Source organism: Phalacrocorax aristotelis, chromosome 9 (assembly GCF_949628215.1).
Source record: "Phalacrocorax aristotelis chromosome 9, bGulAri2.1, whole genome shotgun sequence".
NCBI classification, from domain to species: domain Eukaryota; kingdom Metazoa; phylum Chordata; class Aves; order Suliformes; family Phalacrocoracidae; genus Phalacrocorax; species Phalacrocorax aristotelis.
The window spans coordinates 31,558,769-31,583,149 of NC_134284.1; the positions used below are offsets into that span (position 1 = coordinate 31,558,769).

At 43.2% G+C, this 24,381-nt stretch overlaps 2 protein-coding genes across 9 annotated transcripts in view; one reads left to right on the top strand and one right to left on the bottom strand.

Annotated features, from left to right (window-relative positions):
* SLC38A6 (solute carrier family 38 member 6) overlaps positions 1 to 15,298 on the bottom strand; it is a 46,015-nt gene extending 30,717 nt beyond the window's left edge. The window contains exons 1-5 of one of the 4 annotated variants that reach the window (XM_075104160.1): positions 15,129 to 15,298; positions 14,231 to 14,352; positions 13,401 to 13,474; positions 9,126 to 9,178; positions 6,079 to 6,118 (exon numbers count right to left, since the gene is read on the bottom strand). In XM_075104160.1, the coding sequence (XP_074960261.1) occupies positions 6,079 to 6,118; positions 9,126 to 9,178; positions 13,401 to 13,474; positions 14,231 to 14,352; positions 15,129 to 15,266 (427 nt within the window). In that variant the 5' untranslated portion in view covers positions 15,267 to 15,298. Of the gene's footprint in view, positions 1 to 6,078; positions 6,119 to 9,125; positions 9,179 to 13,400; positions 13,475 to 14,230; positions 14,353 to 14,962; positions 15,079 to 15,128 lie in introns of those variants that run through there. The other 3 variants (XM_075104161.1, XM_075104162.1, XM_075104163.1) reach the window with 3 other exon arrangements.
* Positions 1 to 22,102, top strand: part of TRMT5 (tRNA methyltransferase 5) — a 67,610-nt gene extending 45,508 nt beyond the window's left edge. The window contains exons 2-6 of one of the 5 annotated variants that reach the window (XM_075104155.1): positions 15,449 to 15,472; positions 17,262 to 17,911; positions 18,328 to 18,452; positions 19,988 to 20,642; positions 21,775 to 22,102. In XM_075104155.1, coding sequence (XP_074960256.1) covers positions 15,468 to 15,472; positions 17,262 to 17,911; positions 18,328 to 18,452; positions 19,988 to 20,642; positions 21,775 to 21,848 — 1,509 coding nt within the window. In that variant the 5' untranslated portion in view covers positions 15,449 to 15,467 and the 3' untranslated portion in view covers positions 21,849 to 22,102. Of the gene's footprint in view, positions 1 to 15,362; positions 15,473 to 15,981; positions 16,237 to 17,261; positions 17,912 to 18,327; positions 18,453 to 19,987; positions 20,643 to 21,774 lie in introns of those variants that run through there. The other 4 variants (XM_075104154.1, XM_075104156.1, XM_075104157.1 and 1 more) reach the window with 4 other exon arrangements.
* Positions 22,103 to 24,381: the final 2,279 nt, after the last annotated feature.

Genomic DNA, 24,381 nt, shown 5'->3' on the forward strand with positions numbered 1-24,381 from the left:
GAGACATAATACTTGTTCATATGGAGAAGTTATGAGAACAGAAATAGGTTGTCAACTTCTTTGCTAGTCTTCACGTTATGGACACTCATCCTGATGAATTTCTGCTCCCCTCTCCTTCTAAGTTTAGTTTTTACCTAGAACCTACCTATGGCAAGCTTAAAAAAAAAAAAAGTCTTTCTTATTCTACAAGGAACACATGGGCAGCAGATTTATTTTGATAAAACTTCATTAGTTTAACTGTATCTCTACAGTTATGCTAATAAAACTTAAATATTTTCTGCATAGCTCATCATATATTCCATTCTGAAGTATAGCTGCAAGGTGGGATTTTGGGGTTTTTTATTTAAAGCAGGCTTAATATTCTTTACAGTATCAAACCTTCCAACAACCATCCACTGCCATATGAGAACACAAACACATGGGTCATCAATTGTTAAATTAGTACAGGAGCTGACAAACCTGCCCTCAATTAAGGCAGCTCTACACTGGAAATCCTCACTTTGAATCAGTAAGGATAATTAGGCTTTCAGGTCAAAAGCAAACAGCACTGAGAAAACAAACATTCAAGTTTGTTTGAAAAGAGAATTAGATTTCCCATATTTAAAGGGAGCTCAGTAATTTCTTAAGATATTAACAATGCAGGTCTCAGTACATAACAAGCTGTGTTATTCTTCCATGATTTGCACCATTCATTTATTTTCAAAGTTTGTAGCGTAATGCACCCTGATTACAAAAAGGATATTCCCAGCCACCCCCCATTCTCAAAAAAAAAATTTGCTCCATTTGAGACAAATTTTGTAAATCCTTTTAAAACCAGATTTCATAATGGATGAACTTGGGGGGGAAGGGAGGGAAATCTGCAAAACAAAAATAGCCCATTGACTTGATAAGACAAGGTAGTTTTGTTTTTGAATCAACACGCAGCATCTGTAAGTACTGACACAGAAGGAACACACGTACCCCTCTCCCCAAGCAAATTCTTAAGTTAAATATTTCATTAACTCACAAAAAAAAGGGGGGGTTTGGGGGGGTGGGAAGGAGAACACTGGAGGTTCCCGAGGAGCCAAGCAGCTCTCCCGGGAAGGCAGCCCAGGGTGTGCGAGGCCAGGCGAGGCCAGCAGATGGTGATGCGAGAGCGCTGCTGCTCCGCTCACCCGCCCCGCTTCTTCCCGTGGTTACACCTCTTGATTTACTTTGCAAAGCTTGAAAAATATGAACTCTCCAATTGTAAATATATATTTAGCATGTACTACGTTCATAGCAGGGTTTCTGTGTATTGTCTGTCACGTTGACTGAACTGAATCTCCCATCATAACTAATCCTGTAACCCATTTACTGCCTATAGCATTCAGGCAGACCGAGGGATGTAACAGCACTCCAGGGATACACAACCACCTCTTTTCCTCATTATTTATTCTTTAAAAAAAACCAACAACCTAAAAAAAACACCACAACCAACAAAAAAAGGTGTACCTTTGAGGACATTAACTGCAGAATATTGAAACAAAATCTGCAAGCACCAGCTACAGAAATTATACTTAACTGTATTTATATTAGAAAGCACATAATTCTTTGTAAAATTAAGAGAGCTGTCTGGAAAGCTTAGCTCCAAAGAGTGACTGCAATGATCACTGGGCACAAGCCAAGACAGGCAAGTTACTCATACTGATCCTCAGCACAAGAATTCCCCTCTGTATCTCAGCCTATTGAAAGAAGTTGAAACAAGAAGAAAAGTCTGCTGCAAAAAAAAATCCTCATACAGACCACCTATGCTACATGGCTGTCCCGCAGGTTCTCCTGTTGCACTTAATCCCGCTGCTAATAAATTTTACATAATTAAACTCATGTTCCCAGCAGTTTCGATATACGTGTCTGTGTATCACAGCTACCAGGCCCTCTGGGACCGGCTGTTCTCCCTACAGCAGTGACCTTCAGCTGATACCAGCCTGCAGCCCAGAGAAGTACGCTGTAAAACTCTCCGCATACTTCCTGCTAGACCTCAATGCTGAGGATTTGTTAGTGTTGGCAACAGACTGAGAGCTGCTCTTGTGCAATGCTTTATTGTGTTTGTCTCCATTTTTCCACCGGCCTTGCTAAAATAATTCCTTCTCCAACTTCATTACATATGCTTTAAGAAGTCTACCAACTTCTTCTCAGACACATGGCTGTGGACTGTCCTACTTTTCAGCCACATCCGCAGAGAGGACAATTCCAGGAGGAGAAATCCCCATCTTCCTTCCCCCCTTCGGAAAGCATCTAGGAAGCTTGCAGAAGTTCCCGGGCAGGAGAGGGGGAAGGGCTGTGTGACGCAGGGCCACGGCTTTGGCCCACTGTGCCTCATCCATCACTTCCTAGAAGCACAGCGCTATTAAAACAATAGCGGGGACTCCGTCCAACTCCAGTCGCTCCTGGGAAGGATTACATAAAGAGCCAGCAGAGCCATGCAGCTCAGTGTTTTCTATAGCAGCCTCCCTCACTCCTTCTACACCTCCAGGCACCCAACTTCCCCAGGGGCCCTCTCTCATCTAGAGGGCACGTGACAAGGTCTGACATCCTTCAAGGACTTCTTCTGCATGGCAGGGAAGAAACAGACTAAGTGGAGCGATCTTGCAAACAAGACATGGGGTAAAGGAAAAGGGTTGGGAGGAATGGACGGACCAAATAACAGTCTGGCAGCATGCGATTCGAGAGTTTCCTTTCTAGCACCTACTTCGCAACCCCACAGACACGCTAACTGGCTCTTCCAAGAGCAAGACAGTTCCCATGTCACTAGTCACTAGTTATTTAGATTGAAGGGCTGCTGGATTGGCCCAAAATACCAACAAGCAGAACAATATAAAAATGAGTAGCTCTTGCCATCCCATTCAACCTTTTGGTTTCACTTTATTAGCAAATACCTATATTGCAAGAACAAGTACATATTGACATAAGGAAAGCTGAGCAAATATTCCCAAAGTTTAATCACTCTAAGCTAAGGATTTGTATATGCTCTATAAAGTCTTTAAAACACCGTATTTCAGATGACCTTAATTTACATTTGGATATTGCGAAGTTAACGCATTATCCTGATGCACCCTTAGTTAATCCTTGGTACTTAAATGGATTTTGCTATTTGGTTACTCAGGTTAACATAACATAAAGTGTTCCAAAAGATGATTAAAAATCTGCAGGAAAGGTAAGCACTCATGTTAGAGATACATGCTAAATTCTCAAGCAATGTACTTGAAATAATTTTTTTTTAACCTTTAAAATTCCAAACTTCACCGACCAGTGCTTTCCTGCGCTGTACAAAAAAAATTTTTTTTTTACCTCCTTTGGGTATCCTGCTAGTAGAAAAATAAACCCCTGCATTACACAAATCCCGAAGTGTATGCAGTCAGGATGTCAAATTTGAATGTACACCTTAAGCTTTCTTTTTTAAAAAGCAAAGATGACAGATTAGAAAGTGTAACTATATTAAAATGATTACTAAAAAGCTCTGTCCACCACAAATGAACGTAAATCACTTCCGCACTTATTCTTAAAAGCGATCAGAGCAAACTTTAGAAAAGCCCAGACTAGATGCTGATAGTGACAATAACCCTAGCAAAGCTGCTTATTTTAATCACAAACCATCGCTCATTATCTCATGCTCTCCAATCACTTCTGAAAGAAGATACCGTATGATGCAACGTACACAGGTCTGATGATGGAGGAGGTAACAGAAAACAATGTTATTTTTAGCCTTACTCTGAAATTAAAGATGTCGACAGAGTCTGGATGTCTGCCCAACAGGCATGGTGCTGCTGGGTGCTTCAAACGGACAAAAAAACAAAGAGGGGAACACCCACCAAAGCGCACTAAGGGGAAGGGGGAAGTTTCAGGCTTAATTCCAGCACAGCTCCCATTCAGGACAAACTACACCACACAGCTTCACCGCTCCCATTCAACATCTGTAGATGGACCGGAAAGACCGGAAAATTTCCTTTCTGTCTATGCATTTCTTCAAGAGTCAAGGCTCAGGAAGAGGTGAAGAGAGCTCTTCATCCCTCCGATTTTTAAGAGCCTGTTAGCCAGCAGTATAGTCATCTTCAGAGACAACTCCTGACACAGTGCTGCTCTGCTGACTTGGACTGCAGCATCGCAAGACTCTGCCAAAGGCAGTTGTTAAGGAGAGAAATAACGCAGCTGGGAGCTCTGCTCCCAAACAAAAATCTAAACACTAACCAGAAGCTGTGATAGCTCCTTGCGATGACAGCACAATAATACATCATCTGTATGGAAGAAGGTGCCAATGAGGCCCAGCTTGCAACCCATGTTTCCACTGATCACCCTTCCTCACAGACTGGGCCATGCTTGGGCACTACTAACACTGACTGATTCAGAGAAGGAAAGTCAGCTTTCTCTTTTCAGCGCATTTGAAACAAAGGGATCTTTGCAAACAAACACACCAGATGCATGAACTACTACTATTCTCTCACATGAAAGGTACTGCCCTTGGAACCAGAAGAACCAAAACAGAGTTTTGAAAGCTTCCATCAAAATGAGGTCACTAAAAATATTTGAAAGAAGAGTTCCAACTTGCAAAAACCTATTTTTTAACTAGTTTAACTAGTTTAACTCAAAACCACTGGTTGGAAAACCAGGCCCAACTTGTTGGCAGAGAAGGCCACTGCAGAAGATGGAATAAGTAGTTCAATAATATCTAGCATGCAATACTCTGGGGGTCTAGAGTTACTGAGATGAGTTTTATTAAAAATGACACAGAGAGGGTTATGAACTGCTATGAGGAAAAAATGAGAGCCATTATTTCCTTTGACCACAGAGTCTTGTACACGATCCCAGTGTCTCCAGAACCTGTACTGTGTATCCCTCCTTCACTAGTACTGCTCATTTAGAGGCCCACTCAAACTGGAAAGGAAATTCAAAACTTTGTTCATTGCTACAGAACATCCTCTAAAACCTGTATGAATAAGTAATCTTCAATCTTGGAATTCGTATGTTCACGCCTGCTTGAAATTAATGCTTGGGTTTTTACAGCCATTTCAGTTAGGCAATTTTTATTACTGGAGCATTTAGTATTAGAAAAAAATCCAATTTTATCATAAAAGCAGCTACTTGGCCTAGTTCTGGGTCCCTACATAGTGACAAAAAACAGCAATCACTGAATTGTCTGGACTCCACAGGTAATCCTAAAGGAAAGAACAACAGTGCTGGAATGCTGTTTCCTTATGTTAGTGTATGTGAACATGTGTATATTCTTGGGGGCAGGGGACTGAAAGGAGGGAGCATTCACATAACTCCCTCATCCCTCAAAGCATCCAAAACATTTATGGCCAAAAAAATTTAAAATTGTTCTGTTAAACACAGTCTGCTTTCAGGCAATTAAATTCTAAGGGCACTACTATTGAGTAACTGTCAAGTATGTGCACATACCTGAGTAAGAGTTTAAATGCTTAGAAGCTTATTTTAATACAAAGAAAGCTACTGTTATTTAATTATGTCATGCACCAAGGAAGACAAAATAATTTAACTGGACAGCCCAGCATACGACAACATAGGTTATCAGCTCATATGATGAACGTCAACAAACTAAACCACCCCCCCAAAAAACAAGGTATTGAACTAATAAAAAAAAAAGCTACCATTAATAAAGAACATATGAAACCTCATGGCTAAGTAAACATTTGGTTGTAACACAAATCACTAAAATGCCTAAGCAAGTTCCAACAGCAAAAACCAAAACACATGATATGATAAAATGTAGCTACCAGATGCAAATGTACAGAACAGCGGAGAAGAGATTATGCTCCCTCAGCCCTCTCCAGTCAGCAATGCCAGCTATAATGGATGTGCTCCACATCCTGGGATGGAGTGTCAGGCATACAATCCAATCCCCCTAAGTCTCCCTATCTACCCCATGACTACAGCACTTCCGCTGAGTACAATCACATAAGCCTTTCCTTTAAGTTTTCTGTCCTTTTAATCAGTCTCTTAAGAACGCTTTCATTTAACCGTTGCCTTTGGTGTTTGTGGAGCTTTGTAGACTCTAGAGGTTATACTTCACTCAGTTAATATTGAGCATATGAAGTTTCTTACCTCCAATATTCTGGATAATTATTGTAGTTGCAACAAGGACCTATAAAAAAAAATTGATTTCTTTAGAAAGGGTAAGGATAACTAAAATCGTATGTCTACAGCAGTCATAAAACACATCTGTATTATCTTAAAAAGACCAGATGTGGAAGCGATAACTAGTACTGAAAGGAAGGGCATCTTCTCTTTACTGAAGAGTGTAACACATGGAAACCAACGCAATCTAAAAATGAATATAAAAGCAAAAAATCTCCCTGAAAACACTGCATTTTCATTCTGAGACGACAAAATAAGGAAGTTAGAGTGAAGCCTGTTCTGCAGAAGATGAGGTTTTTAAATCACTGAAAGCATGTAAGTGCATTCTAATTGCCATCAGGTCAGTACAAATGAAAATGATCATTCACCTCTGAAAAAATAATCAGACAGCAGAGATATGCACAAGCTGCTTCCTCACTCCAAAAACCTGAATATTTTTAACTGTCATGAATGTAATTCTTTTAAACTTGTAAACTAAACAGAATTTTCTTTAGCATTTGTGATTATTCATACTGGACTGCTACACAAGGAGAAATCATCACAGGCTATTAAAATATTTGTCTGAATCCACAGAGTTAACTTCCAACTGAAAAAAACCCGAAAAGCATTCTAAAGTTTTCCCATTGTTTTCTTTTCAGCTCACTTCCAGAACAGTATGATCATTTAGTACCGTTTTCCTTTTTACCCACTGCTCTTCTCAGTGTAGCAGGTCCTTCCTACATGAGTGCTGCTGTGAAGTCAACTTGGAAAAAATTTTGTGAGAAGAAAAACAAATTTATACCTCTGAATAAAATCTGAAAGCAGAGTTGCCATTTTTTCAATTGATCTGCTAGGAAATTGTATCAGATTTTAAACAAATTCCAAGTCAGTTCAAAAGTCACCGGGGGGGGGGGAGGCGGGAAAGAGGATGGTATCTTGGAATCTGCCGTAGATGGAAACATATACATCATGCCTTTGGAAAGGGAGCCTCAGCAATCTTCCAACAGCAGAAAATCTGCATTCTCACAAATCTCAGAAAAATATGTTTGATAGGAAATCATCATAAGATTGAAAACTGCTCTGCTTGAAGAGCAGTTAACCAGCAGTTTACTGTCAATCTAAGATGCCAGTTCAGGCAAGGTCCTACATCGGTCTGTCTGCATCATCAGTAAAAGACTCAGGTGAGGGAAGAGTAAGTACTACTTTGAAGAAAGAAGAAAAGAAAGCAAGCCACCTGTGCCTGACTGAAGCAAGGAGCATTCAGGGGCAGGATTAGAATTCAGAATGGTTGTGGTAAACTAGAAAAGTCTAAAAATCAACAAGACCAGTTAAAAGCAATGCATTCAGGAAGCAGATTTCAAATATATGACTTAAAGTTATTAGACTGCAAATAGAGAAAATAGTCTGGGATAACACAATCAGTAGCATGGACACCCACAGAAAGAGCAAATCTTGGTTTGGGACATAGTACCACCCACATTCTATATAAAATATAGGTAATTTATTACATTTCTTGTCTACTGTCAAGTTCTCAGTCACCTCACTGTGTTCCGTTTTGCAGGCAAGTTGTAAGAAAGGTGTATAAATATCAAAGATCCTTCGAGAGAGAAAGATAAGTGTTCCAGAAAACATCAATTCATCAGGAAAGCCTGGTGAACTTTGGTTAATTATTTTATCAAAACAACAGCTTCCCAACCTAGAAATACTCCAGCGCTCTCCATGCACACTGAAAATAAAAGACCAGATGATTTTTAGCACAAATTATTTAAACTGAAAATTATGAAAAAGTATATTAGGGAGAATAAAAAAAATTACTGATGTTGGCTACATCATGAAGCTGTGAAATCTCCTTCATTTAAGCTTTCAAATAACAGATCAGACAAACATCTGCCAAGAATGGCTTATGTACGTTTAGCCCTGCTTCAGAGCAAAAGCAGACTAAGTCACATTTCAGTATCTCCTTAAGCTCTACATTTCTGACTACTGCATCTAATGGCTTGTGGTTATTGGGTACAGAACAGCTCCTGTAAAAAAAAAAATTGTTTCATAGCTTGCTAATATCAAGATTTATGATCTCTTGAGGTTGATCACATCTTAACTTTGATCGATAAATATTGATCCTCACAGACTACACTCATATCTGCTTATTAATGCTAATGGAAGACTTACAAACACCTAATCACTCAGATTTAATTCTCAGTTACAGTAAACCAGAAGAAATTAGACTCTAGTCTGTTAAGCAGAAGTCTTTTTTAAAAAATTTACATTGTTTCAGCAAACCATTAAAATCGCACTTCTGTGTGGTAAAATCTGCTTTTAGTATCATGTAACTGCAACACAGAAACACAGAAGACATAACATTAAATATGCAGTATTCACAAGTAATATTTCCTGTGCACCCAGTGTTACTGGACAGCATGGTCTATCAGGAAAAACAGATTCAGTACACACTACTAAAAAGGCACAGCTTACATGTTGATTGCTCTTACAGCAATAATGGTGGGGTTTTTTGCTGGTGTTTTTTTTAATCATGAGATAAAACAACAAGTAAGAAACATTCATCTGAAGAGTTTATTAAACAAAAGAAAAAAAGTAATGTGCATTAAACGTACTCTTATTTGTTCCTATTGTGGAAACTACATGAAAGGCAAACACTTATCTTAGATCTCTACCAAATGCTAGAGCACCAACAGTGAATCATTTTCCTGTCTCTGAAGAGTTTACAGCACAGGTATGATGGGACTGTAACAAACCTGAACCGGCTTGCTGAGCCAACTTGACAACAACACCGGTGAGCAAATATTTGTACATACAACTAAAAAATTAAAACAGTGAGGAAAGTAGCACAAGACCTTGCATTTAAGGAATATCTGTTTTACAGTTAATGATTAAGTCTGGGCAAAAAGCTTCAGGCTGTAAAAGATTTCTCAGTAATTATACTACTTATTTCATTTATATCTCTTTACTAGGCAAAGAACAGTTGTATATCAGAAGCAGGAGTCACAGAAGAAAAACACACGGGTAAAAATACTCACCTTTCCAGCTGATCCAAATGCAAACAGACCAAGGTCTTCATAAGAAGTGACAGCTGTTAGTAAGGGGAAAAAAAAAAAATATTTCTAACTTCAAAATCACTTGAAAGCTCTAGCTTTGCCTTTTTTTCCCCTTTTTAAATGAGCATAAATTAGGGCAGAATTAAAAAGGTATTTTCTAGTATTTTTTTAATTTACAAAATAGCTTTTATTTACACCTGTGCTCCTACTACAAAATACAGCTGTATGCGCAACCATTCAGAGACTCTCCAGAAACTCAATTTAATATTAAAAACAGTAACATTTTAAAAAAATAATAATATATTAATGGCAAACTGCCTTCTCCCAAAGATTTTTGCAAGTGATACAATAGGTAAGGAATTCTGAAATTAGCCTGAATTAGATATAAGACATTCACTTAATTGCTAAAAGGGTACAGGTTTCTTTTTTAAATGAAGAGAACAGCAGAGGATCCATTTTCATCTTTCTACGAAAATAAACATCAATCACCATCTTGCCAGCTTTTAAGAACTCGGCACTGTTTATTTTAAAGAGAGCTGAAGGTAAACACCTTCCTGGGTTGAAATCTATTATTATAAAAACCAAAACAAAAACACAACAAAGCAAAACCAAAAACAAAAAAATCCTGCCCTTACCTGCACCCGACTTACATAATCACATTAAAATAGCCTGTGGTTTCCTGTATGCTTTTGTTGAGCTTTAGCTGAAGCTTACTTCTAATATTGTTGGTAACTCAAACCAATCCCTTCTCAGAAAGAAGGAACTCATATTAAAGTTTTTCACTGTTGCTCTGTATTTTGTTATTAGAAACGCAAGCGATATCAAAAAGATGAAAGTTTTCCGAGAAATACCACTCGCTTTCTCAGTATATAATAAAACGGTCCACAGTTGTAAATGCCTTAAAGGGTAAAACTAATCTCAAAACCGCATAATTTTATTGCCACAACACTTGCTTTCTTCTTCCTTGGTTCTACTTGCCACACTACTGCTTCTACTCCTGCCACATCTTAACTGAGGGCCCAGCCCTGCAATCTGAGCTGCTGGGGGCAGACCTTCACACCAGAGCGAAGTCCCACTGAAGTAAATGAAACAAGACATGGGAGACACAAGCGGTTCACGGAGATCCGGAGATGGAGCCTCAGGCTGCCAACTGCCCAAGCTTAGGTGTTTTTATTTCACTGAAGTTCTGCACACAGTCAGATCAATGCTCCAGAGGGGAAAAAATAAACAAAACACCACCCCCCAAAAAAACTTCATTAATTTTTCTCTTGTGGTTTTCTAAAGGGCGATGTTTCACATTCTGCTCTACTACTGACACCAATATCTAGGACAAAAGAAATGAAATGACAAAATTAAACAAGCCCAAGTCAGCTCTCAGCATAAACCTGGACTAACATCTTACAACTGCCATTACGCTGGTACAAGTTATATGCAGATGTAGTTAAACAAGAAGTATGCCTTACATGATTATTTTACCCTGCATTTTTCTTAGACTTCTATTTATAAAGATGTTGATCACCAAAAAAATAAAAAAAAAACATTTTAGAAAGCCACCTCCAATGGCATAAAAAAAATTCAGTAAAATGTTAAACATATTTAGGAGAGAGTTGTTTTTACCACATGGAAACAAATAAACAGCACACACATATGAGGAGTTACACCAAAGAGGACAAAATTTTCCACACAACTCGAAAACAGCAACATGAAACCTTAGAATATTTTGTAAAGTAACTGTTTCTGTTATCAGTTTTGTCCTTTGAACACTGGAAAGCCCCAGTACTTAATCACATTACTTTTGTAATTTCAAGAATATATGGTACAAAATATTAAGCACAATTGATAGAAAAAAGTTCTGCCTGATTGCCTTGATTTCTATTATGTTATTAATACTAAATAGAAATTATCTATTTAAATGCCAAGGGAAATTGGCAAGTATAGTACGCACAATAGTCATGACTAACAAAATGAAAAGAAAAAAAAAAAAGCCACAAAACTTCAAAGTACATCCCTCTTAAATACCCAATTCCTCTGCTTTACAGAGTAAGCTTAGCCTTTGTCAGCCCAAACCCCAAAACAACGTAGGTCGTACTGAATCAACACTGGGAGAAAACATTGACTAAGCTAATCCAAACCTAACACTTGACACTTAGCAATATTTTTTTTTGCTAAGCATTTTGGTCTACACAAACAGTTTGATTTTGTCAAAGTCTAGGTAGATGTAATTTAAAAATTGAAAATGAAAATACTTCTTTATTTTTAAAAAACAACTAAAATGCCTGTGCTTAACTAATCCTGGACTCTGCTTAAAGTTGAATTAATATTAGAGCTTCCTTTTCAGGAGGTATTTCATAGGTTGGCTCTTTCCTAGAATTACGTTTATGATTTGAATACCTGAATGAACAGTTTACAAGCACTTTCAAAGGTTTTTTCTTCTGCACCCTTTAAATTCTTCTAGCTTATTTTTTAATATAAAACTAATAAAATTATTTCCAATTCCTTGCCATGGATTAAGCTTAATACTATAACTTTGTTCATAAGTGCATGTACGTTTTATAAAAAAAAATGCTCAGTTATCTACTTTGGAAGCAGACGTACACAGATTTTACTTTGTGAAGGCACAAGCCATATTTTTCACTCTTTAAAGACAACGGTCTAAGGAAAAACTTGGAATGCTATCTAACATGAAATTACTTCAATTGTTTACAGGAATTATAGTAAATATAATTTGAGAGAAATCTTATTTTTTAAAAAAATTTTTAAAAAAATCAAAACAGAGAAGGCTGTAAATCCAGCAAACTTATCTAGACACAATTCTGGTGCTAGTATTATCTGTGAACATTACATGACAATTAATTATTAACTGTAAAGTGCTCATTTCAGACAAGAGAAATACTTCATTCCGTCATGTCAGTGGTAATACTTGCTTTCAGTTCTGTGTATTTAAAAAATGCTTTCCTGAGGTGGAATGTTGCCTTTGGACAATAACTGAGGAGTTAGAACATTCCTGTACATTAGGTCTCCAAGTTCATAATGTGGAAACTTTTCTTATTTCAAAAAGCTTAAATCCTTAGTTTTCCCCTCTCCCCAGTACTTCTTTTTGCAAGGATTTCTTTAATTATTATTTTACCAGACAACAGCATAATACCACCTAGTGCCTATAGAATACAGAACTTTTCAGCCTCAAATAAGAGGCAAACAAAGTTCGTAAATTGTCTCAAGTGCCCCCTTTCTTGCTTCTTATGTAGCTTTCTAGCTACTTATTTCAGGTTCTTATTCCTTTCCAATAAGCAGAGCTCCCAGAGGAGAAAAAAATTACCAAAGATTTAGTCCCAAATCATCAAGCGGCCAACAATATCAACCATAAAAGTAACCCTACCTCTGAAGAGTATTTTTTAAGAATGTATGAAGATCACTCAACGGGTGAAGACAGGAGCAGCAGATCTAAGAAGAATCAGGAAGCAATCATCAGAGAGACCAAAGCTAGCTATAGAAAACAAAGCCAATAGGGAAAGCAATGGAAGCTTTCTCCCACCACCTTTGAAAAGAGAGGAAAACAGATGAGAGGGAAACAGGTGACTGAAAGAGATGGAGACTTCCTGCCATAACGTGATCTTTGTGTACGAGAACTCAAGGAACTAGTCTGTTGTTTCAGTAACAATTAAAAGCAGCAGGAATTAAAATATGAGCAGAACAGACTGCAGATACTAGGATCTACCATTTGAACATCCTCAAAGCAGTGCATTTTCTAAGGACTGCAATGTGACTTCTCATTCAGCATCAAAAAAATGCTGTAAATATCTGCATCTGTGAAGTGCCATGAGAATTATGATAATCCAGTATGATTACAAAGCCTGAAAGGTATCCATTTCAAACTGTAAACAAAACATATTATGACAACGAAAAGAATTAAAAGTCCACTGAAAGCAACAGTACACATTGAAGTAGCACGCAAAATAACTTTTCTCCAGCAACAGAGGAGCTATCTTTTTGGAAAGATGAGAGGGGCATTCTGAAAAAAATGAAAACTGAAAATCTAGAAGCCAGTTTGGCATTTATTTTTCATAAGAAGGTTCAAAATTGTATTTTTAAATGGCAAACAGTAATCATTAAAAATGTTAAATATTTCAACACCACTGAATCAGACACAGCTACCTGTTAACATGCTGTTAATTGTTATTATTATACTGGGTCCTGCCTTTGTGATATAGGCAAGGAAGTATTTCAGAGATCACTGTTAGATAAATCCTTTCCACTTACCAGTCTGAGTGCACATACTGAGCAGAAGAAATACAGAGTAAGAAGCAAGGCTGGCAACAATCAGCAACAAGATACTAAAAAAACACAAAATAGTTACGAATAAAGCACTTTAAGAGTACAACACACTTTCCATCCTTAAGAATGCTACTTCTGCAAAAAGTAAGCTGACACAACACAAGATTTCCTCATTTTATGGCTTATATCTGCTGACTGTCATTCATATGGTCTCTGACCTTCCCAATACTTGCTAAGTTCCTCTGTTCCTCATATTGTCCACCAAAGTATATCACAGACTATACAGGGTAAAGACCCGATCTATGAAGTACAAAGAGGACATGAACATCAGAGTGCCTCTACACAGACAAATATTTATCTTCTAATGAAGTGAATCTAACACTTAGAAAATGCTAAAAGTGACAATTCAGGCGACTTTGGCGCCACTATCCACAAGTCAGTATGTCCAACAAGCAGACGTGCAAACAAAAGCACAAGCTGATCTGCATCCCTCAGATATGTAGCCATTCTACTCCAGAAGGCCTGTTTCTGGAACTAAAGGAGACAGCAGCTTTAAAATGTAAATATCAATCTATTAGGAGTACTGGCCAAGAAATTGCCACCATGTGGCAATTTAATGCAATTTCTGGGCAGTACTTAGGCCAGATATGAATGACTACACCAAAGAAGGAAGATTCTATTCAACAATGCTGAAAAACACAAGCTATTTATTTCTTCCTCAGTTTTTGAACAAGAATCTTAGTAATCAAGTTTTGTTCCATTTAAAACTACAAGCTGAATTTAAAAATAAGTGTACATACGAACTGGAAACTTACCTAAACCCCATGATCCCTGTGTTGGCCATAGCATAGGATAAGCCAAGTATGCCACTTCCCATGATTGCATTCATTAAATTAAATACTGAGAAACCAAAGGATGAGCCACGATTTGGAGGGTTCTGTGAAAAGGGCAAAACAAAGTACGATTAGTGCGAGAGGTGTTTTGGTCTTTCATAGGAGGGAATTGGGGGGGGGGGGGGGGCAGTCAACTTCTCCTTCCCTAAGCTAGATCAGAAAATCTCTTTCCCCATTCTAATACCACGCAAACCCTCCTGCGTATAAAACGACACGATAAGGATCCCATAAGGATACCAAGAGCACCACAGCCTCTGAGAACGGCGACACCAGAGCGCAAAAAGAGCGCAGCACGACTCACGCTTCCAAGCGGGCCGTCCCCGCGTGCTGCCAGCAGCTGCGCGGCGCAGAGCGAATGGCAGCGCTTCCCGACCCCGTGCAACCAAAGCACCAAACGGAGCAGGAGAAGCGCCAGGACCAGTCGTTCGGCTCCACAGGCCCGGTGCAGCCCCCCGCCCCCGGCCGCCCTGCACGGCCCCGCCGCCCCCCGAGCTGCAGCGATCGATCCCGCCCTGGAGCCCGAGCTGCCGCCCCCCGCCCCGGGCCGCGCTCCCCACAACTCCTCCTCAAGCCCAAGCCCGGCCGGGGGCAGCCGCCCCGCAGCCTCCCGCCCCGGGAGCCGCCGAGCCGGGGCCGCCCCGACCGACACAGCACCCGGCGAAAGCGAGTGAAATGAAGCCGGGACGGCGCCCGCCGCCCCCCGACGGAGCGGAGTGAGCCCGGTCACCGCCCCCGGCCGCAGCCCCCGCAGGGCGCTCCCCTCAGGGCGCTCCTCTCGGGGCGCCCGCTGCCTCCGCGCCCCTCCCCGCCGCCCCCTCACACGCACGCTGCCCGGCAGCGGCGGCAGCAGCGGGGCGGACTCTCCATCCTCGTCCTCCTCCTCCTCCTCCTCCTCCTCTCGCTGCCGGCGGGCGGACAGGTACCAGCCCCGCTCGGCCCCCCGCCGCGCCTCCGCCATAGCACCCCTCGCCCCTCCGCCTCGCCTCTGAGGGGAGCGCCGCCGGGGGGCGGGGACAGGGCGGGGCCACCCAAGGGAGAAGGGCGGGGCCGCCGCTGTAGCCCCGCCCCCCTCGGCGCGGCCGTACGGATCGGCGCGGCGACGTAGCGTCACGGCGGCGGTGGTGACGTGAGGCGCCGGCGCGGCGCGGCGGGGCTCGGTATGAGGTGAGGGATGGGCGGGGGCGGGGGAGGTGGAGGTGGGGGTGGGGGTGGGGGTGGGGGTGGGGGTGGGGGTGGGGGTGGGGTGGGGTGGGGGGGGTGGGGTGGGGTGGGGTGGGGTGGGGTGGGGTGGGGTGGCGCGGGGCGGAGCGGAGCGGAGCGGAAGCTATAGTAGCGGTGCGGCCTGTGGTGGGTGGGGGGGTCCCGCAGCCCCGGTAGGGCCTACAACGTCCGGCGGGTGGCCCAGGCCCCGGCGGGTCCGAGGCGGCGGCTGGCAGCGGGGCTCCCCTCAGGGACTCCTCAGAGGCTCTCGCCCCGCGGCACCGCCCGCCCCGGCGAGGGTCCCCTCTCGGGTGAGGCTGGGCCGGTGCCTCTCCGGCCCGCCCGGGGCTCCCTGAGCTTGGTGCCCGGCGTTAGGGGAGCCGGGGGCGGGTGGCATCCCGCCGGCAGCACCCCCCACCCCCGATGTGTCTCAGGTTGCCGCGAGGGAAGAGCGGGGCAGCCGGGGGCTCCCGGCGGGAGGCGGGGGACAGGCCATTCCGGAGCCAACGTGGGGAAGGTGCGAGTCCTGCCCAGACCCAGCGTGGGGGCTTTTATCTTGCAGCGTATCCGGTAATACCGAGAAACCCGTTCGAACTAGACCCCTTTTCCCTTAGCTGGGGAATGCCTAAGGAAAACACTGGGATGTTCTGGCCTCCGGATGAAATCTTCCTCCTCTGTAGCAGACGTGAAGAATGTAATGTTTATTTTTGAATCAACAGGGAAAGGAGGTGTGCTTTGCCAAAAACTTGGCTTAGGGAAATGAGCTGGCGTGGGGATGTAGGGGGTCTCAGCGAGGAGCTGGGATCGGGGGGGAGGGTTGACGGGAGCGGGGCCAGCTTTGGGAGCGCTTGGGTGCAGCCCCTTTTGAAGAAGAGGCCGCATGGCTCATTACCCTGGAGGAGGGCAGCAGCCCTGTACGTCGGGTGTAGGTGTCTGAGGCAGGCAAGAGAACCGGTTTCCTTTCAGAGCTAGTATGCATCTCTTATCAACCCCCAGTCTTAAACTTCCCAAGAAGGGAGGAGAAATGTCAGCCTCACTACCGAAGTCAGTAGTTCCTGCCTGGGAGCAGCCAATGCAGAGTCAGAAACGTTGAGCCCCTTTGGACTGTCTTTAGTGGAGGAAACCATTTAGAGGAGCGTAAAGCTACTTTTCAAGTCTGTGTCCTATGAATGAACTGTGGAGAGGGGCTCAGTCACTTGAACAGACATTACTAATGCTTCCCTGTACCTTTAGGGGAATTCTGCATTTAATTCATAGTCTTTCTGGCACAAAGCACATAGAGCAAAGACACTACGGAGCGCATAACCTCTTACTGCTGGTGTATAGGAGGCAGAAATTGCTGAGGAGTGACTATGACCACCATTGCTAATAACTTTTCTAGCAACAACTGCCTGGTAATGAATTTTATCAGAGACAGAAGGGATCCAGCAGTAGGATCAAGACAGTAGAAATTTTTCCATTGGGCATACTGGTATTAATATCAAGTTCATTAGAACAAAGAGGGGTCATTGTATTTTGGCAGGGAGGGATTATCTTATTGCTTAAAGTGAGTTAACATTCAAGTCTAAAAATACATATGCGAAAGGACAGAAATTTGTAGTATATAATTCATAATAAAGAGCTTTACTAAACTATTGTGGATTGTTTGGTAGGTGGAAATTTTAGTACAAGAGAACAGTAAATCTGTGTGATTTGCAGCCTTTTTAATGGAATGATTACATAATGTCTATAAAATGAACAATTTCTCTTCTAGGACTTTATGGAGATTTGGATACTCTGCCAGGCTACTGAAAACTAATCATTTTAGGACAGCTGCATCAAATACATCATTTCCAGCAGTTTGGACGCTGTTGGCGCAACATTCTGGCAGAATACCTGGGCTTTTTGTAGTAGTTAAAAAAAATAGGTTTTTTACAATGCCTGAAACTGTGGAGGATAAAGCTCATGTAGAACTGTGTTCGCCGCGTCCTGAAGTGCGTGGGATGACGCTGCTCAACAGAGAAGCTTTTAAAAGGACAGTTGTTGTTCCAGTTATTAAAGTCAAGAAGGAAATTGTAAATACTTTGCTAAAATCCCTAAAACATACTGTACTGCAGCGTCCTGGTCTAAAGAGAGTGGTTGAGGATCCTGAAGATGAGGACAGTAGACTTGTTATTTTGGATCCTCATAAAATACCAGAATTCTCATTGGCAGAGTCGGAGCAAGAGGTATTAAAACAGCTTAATGTTCGTCCTGAAGTGTCCAAGTATAACTTAGAGCTGACTTATGAGAATTTCAAGTCAGAGGAGATCCTACGAGCAGTCCTTCCCGAAGGTCAGGAAGTCACCTCTGGGTTTAGTCGTGTTGGGCACATCGCTCATTTGAATCTTAGAGAGCATCAGCTACCGTACAGACATTTGATCGGTAGGTAAAAGAACTCTTCAAGAAGTAGTAATTCGTGTATTTTGTATGTTGTTATAAAGGTATTTTAACAATTATTCTGATGATGAATTATTATTTGTACAAGGAAAACTTTTGGATGCTTTTCATTGCTTTATATTTTGACTTTAAATAGCCTTATGCCGATGCTGTAGCTGCGCGCAGAAGGCACGGTTCTCTCCACTTGCAGTAATTGTGGTCTCACCTCACTGAGCGTTGGGGCAGGGTAAGGTATGTGCCTTAGAGATGTCACATCTGCAACCCTGACACGTTGGAGGAAGGTTGTTCTAACCCATGCTTACTTTTGTTAATTTAACTTTAAACAGCAGTGTTTTTATCTCTTGTAGAACATTAAGAGGTTGTGGTCCCTTAACTAGAATATCTTTTGCCCTGTCTTTCAGGCCAGGTTATAATTGACAAGAATCCGGGAATCACCTGTGTAGTGAACAAAACTAATATTATTGACAGCACGTACAGAAATTTTCAAATGGAAGTGCTCGCTGGAGAGAGCAGACTAGTAACCAAGGTACAGGGGTCCTGTCTGTGTCCCCCCCATTATTTTAAATTTGATGTGCTAAAGCCCCGAGACATCTACTGGAAAGATGTGATGAAGTGATGCTGTTAAGGCCGTTCCTTTGCGCGGTGCCCTTCCTGACACTTGTTTTAGAGTGTAAGAGTTGGCAGCTACGTCTACGTAAGTTTGTGCTGGTCTGCCAAGAGCAAACTCACAGCCACGGGTCAGGAAGATACGTATTCGTTCAAGTTCACAGCCTACATTTTAATAACATGTAAAAGCAGCTGAATTAAAGGTTTCTTACAGAGATACTAATTACAAACTTGTAGCGAGGGATGTTTGTCATTCTAAAGCCAAAATATTTAATGGATTTGATCTAAGAAAATGCTGTTTCTTAATTTCACCAAGACTCGTGCAGCAGCTGGTACAGAACATAAGACCACGTTTTTAAACCTCGCTGTCTTTGCAATGTAGGCAAGATTTTGCCTGTGCCTTTTTCCTTTTCGGTCAGCAGCAAGATAAACCTCGTCTCCCCTCTGTTCTGACATTTTTCAGGTGTAAGGTGTGATGTAACTGCCAAGTATTCTTCACGTCGGGTTTCCTGTCTTTAGCTGGAAACTTGGCCACTGGTTTGACCAAAAAATATTTTTCCTAACTGTTAGCAGTTTTATACTTTTAGAAGAGAAAACATTAGATTACCAAATAAAAAAGTTGAATAGCTTTTTAGAACATCCTGTACATGCACTGAGAAGGCATGACAATCAGATATTATGCAGATGGTATTAGCTCATTAAGCACACATCTAGCATACCACTGAGCTGCACGCTGAGGAGCACAGATACACGTCACCGTGTCTCTTGCTGGCAAAGCAAACGATGCAGCGGTTTGGATCTGAAGTTCCTTTACTTCGGAGTCACACAGTCCAAGTGTGGTGGTGCAAAGTGAGCATTCCCACTCTCATCTGAATAAATACTGTTTCTTTTGAGGTCTGTTCTGAAGATAGCGATCATCCCAAAGTTTGGGTTTGGATCAGTTTCCAGACTCTGTCACCTTGAGAGATTAAATGCAGTATTTTTTCACACTGCAGAACTGGCTCCCAGTGGCTTTGAATTTGGCTGACTCTTGCCATTCTTGCACTATAGCGTTCTCAGATGCTTATTTACTATGTGGACTCTGCTAAGGAGGGCTTGAGGCATCTTCCCGAAGTCTGCTTTCAATAAAGGAGTTGTCAGCCAGCCACAGAGCTCTTGAAAAGCCTTAGATTTTTTTTTTTAATGGTCATTTTAAGTTGCTGCTTTATTTCCACCTGGTGATTGAGACATGCATAGGCCAGCCACCTGGACTGACAGTTGGAACATTCCTTATGGCTACTTCTGATGAGTAGATATGTTTATACAAGATTCATGTGTACTACTGATCGGACAAATGTCAATGTACATGTTACCTTTTGATAAAGCACCTTGTTTTTTAGCTCTTAATTGCTGATAATGCTTAAACATGTCTGGAATTTGAACACAGAGGCTTAACCACATGTTCTGAACTTTCAGGTTAAAGAAAATAATATTGCCTATGAACTGGACTTCTCTAAAGTCTACTGGAACCCACGTCTTTCCACAGAACATGGCCGTATCATTGAGCTTTTAAAGCCTGGTGATGTACTTTTTGATGTCTTTGCTGGGATTGGACCTTTTGCTATTCCAGCAGCAAGGAAGAAGTGCCGCGTGTTTGCAAATGATCTCAATCCTGATTCCTACAACTGGCTTCTGCACAACTGCAAACTAAACAAAGTAGACAACAAAATAAAAGCATTCAACATGGATGGCAGGGACTTCCTCCTGGGGCCAGTAAGAGAGGAACTAAGTAAAGAACTCCCACTTCTGAAAGAAGAACAGAAAACCTCTTTTCATATAGTCATGAATCTGCCAGCCTTGGCTATTGAATTTCTAGACGTTTTCAGGCATCTCTTACTGGGAGAGCCGCGCAGCACTGCTGGCCTTCCCATGGTGCACTGCTATGGTTTCTCCAAACATGACGACCCCGCCAAAGATATTCAGGCACGAGCTGAAGCTTCACTGGGAACCTCCTTAGACGGACGCTGTTCTACTTACCTGGTTAGAAACGTTGCACCGAACAAGGAGATGCTGTGCATTAGTTTCCAGGTTCCAGCGGACGTGCTCTACAAGAGGCCCTGCCCTGATGAAGGTAAGGAACAAGCCTCCTCTGCAGCACCTTTTGCTGTCTCAGGCTGGCCATGCCATGCCAGCCCTGCAGGCCACTTCGGCCGCGTGACAGCAACGTTGCAGGCCAGCAGCAGCGCGGAGGGAGCGACAGGACTGAGCACCCACACGTGTGTGCAGCAGCTGCCGGGCTTCACGCGCTCTCAGTAGCAGCGCTCTGCTCCTCTCACCCCAGCGTGAGCCTCCCCAGAAAAGATGGTGGACTGGATAGGATCATCCCACAGGCCATAAACGAGACCTTTATGCGTTAGATTGCCTTCTGGGGAGGATGGGGGATCTAACGCTGAGCACACGGTTCTGGTAGCTAAATACTTAAGAACTGGAGCTTCATTTTCACCCAGGGTAGGCTGGCATACTGCCAAGTGACCAGTCCCGCTTCTCACCCTCTCCGGTATGGCTGCATGGACTCAGCTTAGGTCACAGAAGCACAGTTTGGAAGGGACCTCTGGAGCTCATCCCGTCCCACCCCCTGCTTGAGCAGGCACACCCAGAGCAGGGGGCACAGGACCACGTCCAGGCGGGGTTTGAATGTCTCCAAGGAAGGGACTCCACACCCTCCCTGGGCAGCCTGTGCCACTGCTCTGGCACTACGTCAGCAGAATCCAGTTCTGTACAATTTAATTGAGAACTAGATCTCCTTAGAGATCCTTAATGTTGAATGTGATTATTCTTCCGTTTTTTCATAATTGGTCATTTGATTCTCGAAGCACTTGCAGGTGCCAGTGGGTTTCAGTGATCCTGGCTTTGCACTGCATGAGAAGAGGGGGAGAGAGGAGGCTTTCACTCTGCAGTTACATGACCTGGAGGAAGGGAGGATTTGATAAAGCTTTAGTGCCATGAAACGTACTTTCACGCTGTTGTTGGGTAGCACTAAGCTGTAGGTCAGAATGTAGCTCAGTACAGGTTTTCTGAAGGTCCGTTTTGGCATTTAGTAAAGACTCCCCATTGTTGCTGTAACAGTTTTAATTTGTGACTGTTAATCCCGATTTCAACCCTCATCTCTTCCTGTTAAATCCCTTAAGTGTTACATGGCTGTGGTTTAGTTCAGTCTGTTTACTGTACGTTAAATAACTCAGTTTTCTCTAACCTTCTTCCAGCAAAACCAGCCGCTAAACGTCTGTGTACCAGCATAGAGTTTTCTGAAGAAAAGCTGGAGTTCAAGAAGAGTTGAAGACTAGAGTTACAGTAACTGCCTTGCTGCGCTGCGTAAGGTGTATGTTGGTTACCTCCGGTTTACCCCTTGAGTTATTTGAAGTGTACGTGTTACCCATCTCAGGTGCAAAGAAGTGTAATGCGTGTTGCAGCTTCCTTTTGTGAGCCTCGCTTCTTGCATTTACCTTTATTTTTAACTGTGGGATCAATAAGCAGATTGAAGTTGTTACTATAAAAAAAACTTCACTTTTTTGTAATAAACCTGTTTTGGTACTTTTCTGCTCTCTGTTGTTTCACACCCCGTGATGATTCAGTGACACGGGCTGGGGTAGCTTTCTGCTGTATCATTTTGATAGTGTGCAGTTTGTGGCAAAAACAGATTCCTATATTTTGCCGGGTCGAGCGAGATGACTTGTGTAACCCTTGCATGGGATTCTCTTTGGCAAACTGTTCCGGTGTATAAGAACATCAGATTAGTTAGCCGATGCACAGCAGCTCTTGTGTAAGCAAGATGATAACCTTTCAAAACCTTAACCCAAGATGCAAAAAGGCCCAAACAACATCTATTCTTGTTCCTAGGCTATTGAGTAATAAATGCTTTTTAACACTGAGATTTAGAGATTATTTGACTCCTACCACTGTTTGCCCACCATTAAAGCAGGAAAGACATTAACGCTGTTTGCACACTTGCAAATTAAGTACCCCCTTGTGTTACAGCACTAGACTGAAGATCAGCAACTGGCTGAGCAGTCCTCTCCTCTTGACGCCATGTCCTCCTGTGCCTTTTGTGCCTCTGCCATCTCCCAGCTCTGCCCCTGCCTCCCCAGCTGCTCCCCTGCGGTGCTCCCTGGATGATCTCACTGACTGGCTGCCTCTATTCTGCAGGGCTTTGAAAAGCCTCTGCCTTTGATTTCCTTTTCTTACCCATCCAAACTATTGTTGGGCAGCATCAACCACAACTGGTTGGTTTGGACAGAGGAAGTCAAATCACCCTCTTGGTTTTAGACACTTCCCTTCAGCCTGGGCTCAGAGCTCAGGCAGAGCACCTCGGTTTCCGGCCCTCCGTCACCCTCTGTGGCTGTGCTGCTGCGGCTCCACCACCGGGCCTCGTAACCCGATGTCCTGGTTCCCACCCAAACAACCGCCAAGGCCCTGCATTTGTTTTGCTCGTGGTTCTGTGTTACAGCCTGTCTCTTGGCTACGCTGCCAGTGCTTCGGAGCAAGCCTTCACTGCTCGGTTACCACGAGATTGCACTTATCAAACCAGGGGGGAAAAAAACCATCATCATGACTCACCCATATTATCCTGAAAGCTGCTGTACAGATGGCTTCCCTGGCCTGCCACTCCAGCCGCAGCAGTCCTCCACCGCCCTTTAAACCCGTATCACAACAGCTTTAACCTATTTGTCCTTGCTGCCAACGAGAGGCACATCGTATCCTCTCCCCAGCAGTCACAGCTCCTCTGAGAGCAAGCGCTGGACTCCCACCTCCACCCCGCGGTGCTGTCACTGCTGTCTGTCACATTTTCTAACGCCACTGCGTGCTTTCCTACCGCTGCCCTGTGGGTTTCCCACAAACATCTGAAAGCCGCTCTTGTTCTCCAGAGCCATCCACAACTGCTGCTGTAGCGATAAGGCCCTAGACCGTGCTGGAATGATGCAGTCACCCGATGAGCTACGCTAACCCGCCTGCCCGTACTGCCAGAGACTGCGGGTCCCTTTGACTGCGCGCATTGCCTCGCAGTCCAAATTCAGGGCTCATCGGCACTACTGCACTAACAGAAACCTGGCTTTGATCACCGATTTTGTGCTAAGCAAGTCAACTACGTAACTGAGTTTCAGCACGTGACTAAAGTATCCCAGGGCAGGGAAAGCTTTTAGTTCGTAAAAGCTTTGTTCACTTAAGGATTAAATGCCGTTGTTATTTTAGCAGCGTAACTTTAGTGTAGGTGCAAGTCAATGGATTACACCTCGCTATGCTCATAACCAGGGGTGTTTCTGTACTTCTGCACAGTCGCCACTTTTGTGTATAACCCTTCCCCACGAACCAGCAAACGACAGCCAATGTACAAGCAAGTTGCATGAGTGTGTTCAAATGGTACATGTTAAAATGCATATGCAGTTCTGCATTCATTAGGGCAGTGACCTGAGGCGTTACAAACTGAATATAAAGGCGATCACGGGTGAGGTGCACCATTATCAGTCCGGGCAAGCCTGGAATAGCACAGCCTCCCCTCTGGTTGCTGCTGCTCCCTCCCAGGGTCCCGAGCGGAATCCCAGAAGGACCGCTGCTGTTGTATTTGTCCTGGGAACAGGGATGGGCTGTCAGGCACCTGTGACGGGGTGCCAGCTAGGTGCGGCGGTGGTGGCAGCCATCTCCCACGAGCGAGGGAATGGATAAGTAAAGGGCACGTCAGCTTTCAGGCCTTACATCTGAGAGGAAAGGAGGAAGGGCCGCAGGTGGAGAGCAGCGCTGTCTGCAGGGCTGGACTGCAACACGAGTGCAAGCGTACCAGCGGTCTCTTAACGCGTGCTGCACGGCAGAGTCCTACA